The sequence below is a fragment of the Phycodurus eques genome, chromosome 4 (assembly GCF_024500275.1).
Source record: "Phycodurus eques isolate BA_2022a chromosome 4, UOR_Pequ_1.1, whole genome shotgun sequence".
In the NCBI taxonomy this organism is placed as follows: Eukaryota; Metazoa; Chordata; class Actinopteri; order Syngnathiformes; family Syngnathidae; genus Phycodurus; species Phycodurus eques.
In genome coordinates, this window is record NC_084528.1 from 14,329,245 (window position 1) to 14,340,088 (window position 10,844).

The window sequence follows — 10,844 nt, forward strand, 5'->3', positions numbered from 1 at the left end:
GTGCCCGGACAGTCATGTCTCCAGATATGAGTGACCCGAGTTTTTTGAGATGCGAGCCATCGATTGGCCAAGGTTTTGGTTTGACTTGTGAGTCCAACCTTGAGAAACGAGTGCTGTATGGCGGCATGAGGCTCTACTCACTTGATGACGAGCAGCACTTTGGCTGATATAATAAGTACATATTCTTCAAAAAGGAGACTTTAAGCTGTACATTGCCACTACCAGTTGAAGTTTACTTTAAAACTAACTATTAGTGATGTTATGAGATGTGCAGAGTCTTTGAAGCGTGTGTCCGGTAATGGAAGGGGCGTTTCCCCAAAACACGTAGAGGAAGTCCTCGAGTTACGACGCACTCGACGTTTCGACTTTACGACGCCCGTGCCTCGTCCGCCATTTTGTCCCAGCACCATAGTGTTTCTGCATAGTGCTTGTCTGTGTTTGTGCGGCGTTTAATGTCTTTTAGTTTCTTGATACGAAGTGTTAACCTTTCCTGCTACGGTCAACTGACCGTGGTCGGGAGGTGCAGGGGTGAACTCCCCTCTCTCGTTGCACAGCTGAGCTGGGTGGCGGCAACAATAAAGGTCACGAAGCACCGATTGGCTGCTTGATTAGCTCCTCTGCACATTCAACGTCAACGGGTCCTCCGCTAATCGCTACTCTTCCCCGGTCGCCGTCACTACACTTGCTAATGTACACACTCGCACCGGCGCGCACGCCTTCCTCCTTTGCAGTCCCGCCGGACGACGCCTGCGCAGTCCCGTCTCACTCACACATTGACGCACACGCTTACACACGTTGAGCTTGCTGTCACAATCACGTGGGACAATACCCGTAACAGAAGTATTCGCCGTACATTTCGGCTTTAACAGTGAAATCCGACTTACGCGGGAAATCGTGTTACGTCGCCAGCGTAGGAACGGAACTCGTTCGGAAATCGAGGACTTCCTGTATAGAGGCTTGCTTCATTTAGGGGAGGAGCCGGCTGACGTAGGAAGCCTCACTGCCCGGCTGTACCACTTAAACGATTCAGAAGGTGTTTCAGATTTTGCTGCAAGGTTTGACAGCACTATAAACCCATTATGCGGGGCTCCGTTCAAAATATTTTTCTATCTTTTTATATAGATTTGTGGTCAGCTCAGATATTGGCTATTTTAGTTTGTATAGGCTACTAGAGTTTAGAGAGTTTATAGCGTTTGAGTTTGGCGATAACTTGGACAGTGGAGAGAGTGAGCAAGTGTAACAGATTACAGCTCGCGTGGTGTCAGACGTCACTTAGTGGTCGCATGAGGTTGAACCTCAGGCAGGACTGTGCAGGATAAATATTTATCATTACTTCAGATGTATTATATACGTTTATTAATCGAGAACTGTATTTTCCACCGTTTCTTATTTTATTCAAAGTTGAGATGTTTATTGCGTTCCAAGGAAGTAAGGTACAATAAACCACACCTTACTGGGGGAGGAAAAATTACTGTACCCCAATATGTCATCTTGCTCTATCATGAATCACTTAAAACAAAAACAACAACAAAACTGTTGAAGCCGTTATTTCTGAATAAAAAAAATAACTTCTCCCGTTTTATCTGCCATTGTCCAAGTTACACAAGCAAATGCAGTGCCTTCTTCCAGGTTCCACAAGCACTTTCACAGTCCTCTCTCTGCTTAAAGTGACAGAAAAACATGATACAACCTGACATATCATATGATAGTACCATTGTGGAAACATTTTACACACACAGAATACGTTAAAAAATAATTTATTACAAACTTTATGTTGAGAAGTTCTTAAGTCAAACATTGTTTTTTAATACATTGTCAATGACAAGAGCCAAAAGACGCAAAAATGCAAAGCATCACACATGGTTAAGATACAGCTGCCTGTGATTATGCTTATGGCCAGCAGGTGGTTTTAGTGTGCGCATGAAGCATCAAGAAATGATCCGTTACTCGAACCAGTTGGCTCGAGTGGTACGATGCCTCATGAAGCTTCATCTCTCTATCACTACGAACTATAAAATAAAGAATGACACGGAGAGACCCAGACACTTCCTGTTTACAGCAGCAGAGGGGGCGGGGGTAGAGTGAGTGTGGGGGAGAGAGAGAGCGAGAGAGACTGTATTTAAAAGTACAGGCACGAAAATGAAACCTCACTACCTCACACTGTGTGGGTGTGGGTGAGACTTTTGGCTTGATTACTATTCATAAAACCAGTTAATATCTTTACATTCTCTTCTATTATGTGTTTATGACTATATTTCACAATATACTGTATCTTGTCTTTTTTTAAAAAAACATGTTTAAAAAGTTTTCTTTTTTGAGGGTACTGGAGCAGATTAATTGCATTTCTGTTCATTTTAATACAAAATATGTTTTGCGGTACTAGTGTTTTGAGATAAGAGCATGGTCACGGAACAAATTAAACTTATATCTCAAGGCACCACTATATTAAGACTATCGTGTCCCTGCCATTCCCATTGGGATCATAAATCATGACTTTCACCCTTTAAAGTAATAATATGCAGTAATTTTACCTTAAAATTATTACTGTGAAGGAAACAAGCTTAGCCGGTACGGGGGAAACTGGTTAGCACATCTACCTCACAGTTCTGGGGACCGGGGTTCAAATCCCGGCCCCGCCTGTGTGGAGTTTGCATGTTCTCCCCGTGCCTAGGTGGGTTTTCTCCGGGCACTCCGGTTTCCTCCCACATCCCAAAAACATGCATGGTAGGTTGATTGAAGACTCTAAATTGCCCGTTTTAGAGTCTTCAATCAACCGGTTCAGGGTGTACCCCGGTTCCCGCCCGAAGATACCTGGGATAGGCTCCAGCAGCCCGAGATCCTAGTGAGGATAAGCAGTAAAGGAAATGGATGGATGGCTGAAACAAGCTTATGATTTAGATGATAGTGTCCTTGTGATCACCATGTAGATGCTAAATCAAGATGTTTGTGACTTTTAGCCTTTAAAGTAATAATATGCAGTAATTTTACCTTAAAATTATTACTGTGAAGGAAACAAGCTTATGATTGAGATGATAATGTCCCTGATGTTTGTGACTTTTAGGCTTTAGAGTAATAATACATAGTCATTTTACGTTCCAATAACAACTGCGGTACTGGCTTATAATGGAGACGATGGTGTACTTGCCCTCACCATGTGGAGCCCAGATAACGACTCACCACCTTTCTGTGTCTAGACGCTGCACAAGAATAGCGCTCAGGGCGAGTGCTATGTGGTGGACTCTGAGGTGATCACATCGGGCATCCCATACCAGGACTACTTCTACACGGTGCACAGATACTGCCTCACCGCCATCAACAAGAACAAGAGCCGCCTCAGGTGCCTTTGTTTTTTCCCCACTTTATTCATATTAGAATTATTATTATTTTGAATTTTTTTTGAGGGGGGGTAGTCATATTTTTTTACGAGGAAAAAGTAATATTTTTATTAAAATGGTCTTGTGTATTCGCAATAGCAAATATCTGTCAATAATTGACGCTTATTGTAATTGCTATGAAGAATTGTATTATGTTTCTTTTAATTCCCCGCCAAATAATGTGAATAAGTTCTGAAACAGGTAATAAATAAAAATGCGAATAAGCAGGGGATCGTCGGGGGGGGGGGGGTCGTTTTGAAATCACCACATCAACCTTGTGGAATGTTCTAAATCTAAATAGTTTGTCTGCTGCTCTCGCTCCAGGATTTCATCTGACATCTGCTACAGAAAGCAGCCATGGAGTCTGGTCAAAGCGCTGATTGAGAAGAACACGTGGAGCGGCATCGAGGAGTACTACCGCCACATGGGTGACTCACCTTGTCTACCCTCTTAAGGTTTTTCTTGGCTCAATTTGAGGCAGTGGTGGTAGCATTCTGATCAATGGCACGTGTGCATATAAAGCTTTATAGCAATTTATCTGGGTCTCTTTTTTTTTTTTTTATCACAAACAATCATTTCAGTATAAACAAATGCGTTCCGCTCCTCGGCAGAGAGTGAGGTGTGCAAGCTGGAGACGCTGCTGCAGTCCGAGGTGACCGTGGTGACAGCAGGGGACGCCACCAGCGCCGCTGAGACCGCCAAGACGCCGCTGGCCTTGCGACGACGCAAGCGCACCTGCTCACGCCGCCAGGGGGACCGTGAGGGAGGGGGCACCTCCGAGCGCGGGGACAGGAGCGTCGGGGAGGAACGAGAGCGCAGGGACGCCGGTTCGTATGCCACCATGACACATTATTTTTACTATGACATGTATTTTTTGTATAGTTTTATTTTTTTTTGTAGGTGCTCAGTATATGAAGCTGGGAGAACGTGCACGTGGTGCAGCGCAGAACAGCGTCTCCACTATCCTCCTCATTGTCAGTTTCATGTAAGTCACAGCAAAAGGGATTAATTCCCTACCTAGATTTATTGAATAATTCGATTACCCCAAAAAAATCGAAGCAAAATCCTTGATCATTTCACCCTTTACAGGTCCCATATTTTACCAAACCAACTTTTTTATGTTATATTGGCTCTATGGTGCCTCAGTAAACGTGAAATATGAATTAAAATCGTCCATGCATTCCTGAGTTCCAGACGTTTTTCTGTTCAGAGGCCTAAAATCAGGTCTTTCGAATTTCTCAAGCTTATCTATCTATGTTACAACAACGTCTTTGCCTACCTCTCTGCCTGCCCCCGGGCCAGCGCTGTTAACGTAACAAACACTTGTGCGCTCACAAGTAGTGAGGGTTGGGTCTTCTACACAGAGGCAACCAATCAGAGGGAAAAAAGCCGTCTTAGCCAAATATGGACAAAGCGGATGCAAAACTGGGTCAAACAGAAGTAGCTGTCAGAGGGGCCTTTTCTGGACACTAGTATGACAAAACCAAGGTATTTTTTTAATGAAATTGACACTTGTACTGAGTCCATATTAGAGAGTCACTCTGTGCAGGTCTAAATAGCCAAAATATGGGACCTTTACAAAAGGAAAAGGGAAAAAAAGACGACAACAAAGTGCAATGTGTCTACTCAAAAGCAGAAATAACTAACGCGCAACAACAGATCTCCAAAACAATGTATCGATGTTAGGTAATTTAATGTACCTTACCACTGATGGTTACAATGTATTGTAATTAGGGTTGGGCATTGTTTGAATTTGAGTGATTCCGGTTCCTTATTTCGATTCCGGTTCCAAATGATTCTCAATTCCGGTTCTTACAGGGGGCTGGGTCAAAAAGGTTCGCATGGTTTAAATAAAGGTTGTCCGTATTATGAACATCAATTTTCTTAGCAGCCCGCAGCATAGACTAAAATGAACATTTGACTCGAGGTTCTTTATAACCAATATCAATATCAAACCTATGAACTAAAAGGCAATGTGTCTGTAACTAACCCAATTGACTTAATATTTATTAATTAATGTTTCAGCTAAAAGTTCAATAAAGCATTGTTAAAATCGTTGTTTGGGACTGTTTTATCACGTCAGATGGTTTATATATCTGCACGTTTTAACTTGACTCCCTGTTTTAAGCTTGTAGCCTTTTATTTCGAAGGGTATGCACCGGAACTCAGCACAGTTTGCTGCATGAACATCCAAGAGTTCTTTTAGTAATACATTTTGAATAATTAAAATAATGATAATCAAATGCTGATGTCAAATAACTTCAAAATAGGTCAACAACCAACACAGAGAAATTAATGTATGCTATACAATATGTGGAATACACACACAAACTAATGTATGCTGTACAATATAAAGCGTAGTTGTTGTTTTTTTATTATTATTATTATTACTTAAGTGTACAAACACTTGAGTAACAGTCCTGCCAGACTTCAAGTAAGAATCAGTTACTTTCATGGCCAGTAATTTTGTAATACATATAGCCATTAACACATTCTTAACACTAATATTTAAATGCACTTCCAGCAGTGTGTGAAAGCTAATGTTTACTCAGTCATCCTCCATGAAATGGGCCCGAACACAGCACATTTCTGTTTCTTATATGCTAAGGAATTTCTCCCAAAGTAAATTGAAGTGTTCAGGTACTTGAATAATTACTATGTCACAAACACGAAATCTGATTGGGTCGTTTTACAAGCCTTATGGCGTTTATCGTCTTTCGCATTCAATCGACAAACCACATAGATGTCAAACCTATACCAGGTCACAGATTCATCTTGACCTATCTTATGCATAAAACTGTGGAAAAATTGGGATTTTTATGGAAAAGAACCTTTAATTTACTTAAAGGTTAGACATGATAAATAAATATCACAGGTAGCATTTTCGGCTCTTGTGCGTACTAACACCCTAATGGTACCTTTTCTTGCCATCTTCTCTCCTTGTGCACCACATTGTCCCTGTGTGTAGGATCTGTATCAGGTACGGTATCAACGGCTTTTACTTCCTCAGCCACTGCAATGCCACACTTTCTTACAGGAAACTTCTGGCTTGATCAAATTGGACTCATTGTGCATTGAAACACAAACCTGTTATTTCCTGTAATGAAGTCCGACTGTGATGTGAGTGAACAATGAAATGTTTGTGAGCCTCTTTCATGTGCTTTGGATTATCAATTATCATGTACACACACCCAAAATGACTTTGTTTCCACCAAGCACACACACAATTATTTATTGTATTTCCCCCAGTAGTGGCGAAGTGCAACTATTTTCATTTTATAATTTATGCATTTTTTTGACAGTTTTCTAATTTTAATGTAATGTTGGATTTTTTTTTAAACCAAATAATTAAAATACAAAACAATACAGTGAACCCCTACACATTAGCAGTTCAGCATTCACCTATTTACAGATTTTTGGTGGCAACTTTTCCTCAGTTACTTGGTTTAAATTTTATTTTATTTTTTTAAACTCACCTATTTACTGAGTTGGAGCACTGACCATAGTCATGTCTAATGTAAAAATAATGCTTTGGCACCATCGTGTAGCCTTTTGGGGCCAAGGAACTGTTTCAGAGGGGACGAGCTTCGTTTTGTTAGGCTGTAGCCATTAGTGTAGTCTAAGAGAAAAACATTTTTGTTGCCATTTTGTGGAATCTTTAGGTAATTACAAACCTTTTGGGTAGGCGTTAATTACTTATTCTCCATTGCCATAATTCTGTTCAATAATAATAATGTAATATTTAATACTTGTACATAATATACATTTATTTTATATATATATGTTGATAAAATATAATTTTATATTATATGAAAAAAATAGCTATAATAGTTGTACTGTTTACAATAGTGGACGTATAAACTGAGAAAATAGTTACGACTGCAATTTTTTTTTTTTCCTGATGGAAAAGCGTAGTTACGGTGTCCATTTGAGGAGCGAGTTTATTTATTGGCAGCAATCAGGGTACGGACCTTATTTAAGAAAATATGGGAAAAGGGTATCGAAATACTTGATCCATACCAATTAAACAATTTTTTGGGTCATCTTTTAGTTTGGGTATAAGTACAGTGGTAATGCACCGAAAGGGGTGAAGATAGACACAATGCGCTGTGTGTTGATTGGTGGACAAAGAATAGCCCATTCCAAAAATAAATAAATAAGTAAAGAGGCCCATGTTAAAAAGAAAGATGTCCTCAATTCTGTTTACTCTGTCAACTTTGCTGTGTGCTTGGTGTAAACGAGACATTTAGATGTTTCCAGTGAAGCGTGTTAATCAGCACCCGTGTCTTTCTTGCCAGTCTGGTGGTGCTTGTAGCACTCAATATGCTGCTGTTCTACAAGCTCTATTCTCTGGAGAGGGCTGCGCACACGCTGGAGACATGGCACTCTTACTCTCTAGAGGACAGGTGAGCATCAATATGATATGAGGTGGAACCCCAAAGTCAAGCACAATATGAGCAGTACGCTTAATTAGCAATTGAAGATACTAACATAACTGAAATGTACAGTAGCTGAAAGCATAACGGGAAATGATGAGATGCAGAGTCGTATTTATTTTTGCTTCATCATTCACTTTTCTTTATACTTCTGACCGTTAAGAATGCTGAACTGTTAAATTGGGGTCCTTGGGTGTACGACGTGACGGCGTGTTCTTACGTCGCTGCGCAAACTAGTTAATTGTCTTTTTGGCTTGAGTTTGTTGTCACGTTTCTGTCGGGCCAATTATATATTACTCGTGCACTCACTGTAGTAGTCTCACCACGCTGCACTATTTGCATATCTGTTGTTGACCAATACTGGCCACTCATGCCAGAGTAGCATCTGCTCCATTTGCACACTGACTGAGGAATATCTGCAACATATGCACAATCAACATTGTCCCAGACTATCGTACTACTCGCTTGAAATCTCGACGCCCTTTGCACAATGGTCATTGCACCGGACTATTGGAATATTAGTCATTCGAACTGCTCTAAGTTCACAATTCACAATTGTCAACAATATATATATGTACCGGCATTACCAGATAACGAGCAACCCAACCAGATAACGAGCAACCCTTCATTGCTCAGCGACTGTTTTTTTCTCAATATCTTTATGTCTCAAAAGTGTTCTCTGTCAATTGACTGTCTGTTGTCGTACTAGAGCGGCTCCAATTACCGGAGACAATTTTTTTGGACATACTTGGCAAATAAAGATGATTCTGATGCCAATGCAATATGAAGTCATAATTACTGTAAATATTTGTGTGAAAAACCATTGTAGTGTTTTTTTCCCCACCCTCAGTCCTCTTCCTCAGACAGCAGGAGAGTGGGCTCAGGTGTTACAGCTGCAGAGACAGTTCCACCAGGCGCAGCTCAGCAAGTGGCAGCAGATTCTGCAGTCGTCCGTGGCTCTTCTAGACCAGGTGTGTGTGTGTGTGTGTGGGGGGGTTATAAACTCAAAATTCAAATGACCTGATTTCAGGCTTCTCGGCAGACAAACGTCTGTAACTCAGGAATGGGTGGACAATTTAAATTCATATTTCACATGTTTACTGAGGCACCATAGAGCGAGTACAACTCCCAAATACTAAAAAAAGTTGGTTTGGTAAATTTGGGACTTTTTTAAGGTATGAACCCTGGAGGGGAAAGAAAAAAAAAACAGAACTGAAAAACAGCAACTTCAATCCCAACTGGCCAACCACCTGTGCGTTTCACATCATGGCTTCTATGTTGATTTTTGTGGTTCCTGCCTTGATAAACGTGGCTGAATTTCATGTCAATCTGAGGCACATGCAAATGCTAATATTTAAGATATTGTGGTATCCTACTAAGCATAAAATTTCAACCCAACGTTATTTATAGAGCACTGTAAAAAACAAAACACTTGGGATGAAACAAAGTACTGAATGAAAATAAAACATAAAATGGTTAAAAACATGAACAAAGTTAAAGACAGTGAGGCGGATTGTCTGATGTGCACAGGGCTGTCATTCCATAGTTTGGGACCAGCAAAAGAAAAAGGTGTAGTTCCTCTGAGCTTCTGCTTAGTTTACTTTTCAGGAGCAGATGGTCGGCCCCAGACAGGGGCGTAGGGGTAGAGCAGCTCAGAGAGGTAATGGAGTGAGAGACCTCTTACCAGATTTAAAAGCAAAAAACTGAAATCTAAAATGCACAGGGAGCCAGTGGAAGGAGGGCAGAATAGGAGTTTTGTGCTCCCTCTTACGTGTTCCAGTTAAGAGGCAAGCGGCAACATTTTGAAGCAACTGGAGACATTTGGAGTCAGCCAGCCCCCCTTCCAAGTAAAATGCATTCCCACACTTAGGCTTCAACAGTCGCGACTTATGTTTGGATCACTTGGGTCAAAATGGCACTCTCACATGATCATTGACATCCTGTATAACGTTTCTCTTTCTACTGTTTCCCCAGATGAAGCAGTCGCTTGAAAAACTCCACCAAGGCATCACTGTCCCAGGGGTCCACCAGGACCAGCCAGCTGAGACGGACGTCTGAGCCCACTCCGTGTGGTACCGTCCACCCCCCATACCAACCCACCCACATGGATGGTCCACCTTTACAGAACAATTCCATAAAAAAAAAACCCACACACACACGCACACCAGGGAACTACATTACCGACAACCTTCCTCTCACCTGTTTGACTTGAAAACCACATGGTCCAGTGGTGACTCAGCAATAAAACTCAGACGGAGGCCCACAGGTGGGCCCTTCCAAAAGCCGCATCATGGAATCACCCGGAGGTTGTTTTTCTTTTCACGACGCTTTTTGTTCTTTCGAGACGGCATAAATCTCGGAGTTTGGTATTTTTAGAGAATGAGACATGAAGATCAGCGCGTTAGTCGGGACCGTAACAGTATTTATTCTCAAAGTCCCGCCCTCCTTGTGCTCTGATTGGCTGTCGGGAGGCAGCCAATGACAACTGTAGTGATTGTTCTTGAATGTTTCATAGTAGGATATAATGTCAATAATAATAATTATGATGATGTGTGTGTGTTCACAAGGAGTCTACATGACATTTCTGATGTTTTCGTATTGTTGGCTCCCCCACCCCCAAATGTTTCTCCAAGTCCTCATTCTCTTGCCAATCACAAAGGACCAACCGGAATTTCCTTGGGAGGAAAAAAAGGGAATCTCTTGTTATACATTTCTCCAGCCTCTCATTTTTTTTAATCATTACATTTCTTCCTCCTTATGTCTCAAACTCCTTTTATTCCTCCCTCCCTCCCATTTGTTACGGCCCTGCTGTGCACGGCCGGCCGCACACGATAAACAAAATGGGTGTATTATTTATTTAGGGAGGGGCACGGAGATGAGAATGTACTGTGAAGATTTGCTTGTGCACATGGAGAGAAATGGAAGGGGAAAAAAACGAAAAAAAATTCCCAAAAAACAAGTCCTGGCTCGTTTTTCTATCGGCGTGTGTGTCTTTACTATATTTATGAGAAATTAAGAGTTAAGGAGCTTCAAT

General features: G+C 41.4%; 1 protein-coding gene across 12 annotated transcripts in view; it reads left to right on the top strand.

The window, feature by feature from the left end:
- Positions 1 to 9,982, top strand: part of gramd1a (GRAM domain containing 1A) — a 43,407-nt gene extending 33,425 nt beyond the window's left edge. For 7 of the 12 annotated variants that reach the window (XM_061674090.1, XM_061674092.1, XM_061674091.1 and 4 more), the window contains 7 exons: positions 3,195 to 3,337; positions 3,699 to 3,802; positions 3,986 to 4,201; positions 4,275 to 4,359; positions 7,673 to 7,780; positions 8,640 to 8,781; positions 9,785 to 9,982. In XM_061674090.1, coding sequence (XP_061530074.1) covers positions 3,195 to 3,337; positions 3,699 to 3,802; positions 3,986 to 4,201; positions 4,275 to 4,359; positions 7,673 to 7,780; positions 8,640 to 8,781; positions 9,785 to 9,868 — 882 coding nt within the window. In that variant the 3' untranslated portion in view covers positions 9,869 to 9,982. Of the gene's footprint in view, positions 1 to 3,194; positions 3,338 to 3,698; positions 3,803 to 3,985; positions 4,202 to 4,274; positions 4,360 to 6,342; positions 6,495 to 7,672; positions 7,781 to 8,639; positions 8,782 to 9,784 lie in introns of those variants that run through there. The other 5 variants (XM_061674093.1, XM_061674100.1, XM_061674094.1 and 2 more) reach the window with 3 other exon arrangements.
- Positions 9,983 to 10,844: the final 862 nt, after the last annotated feature.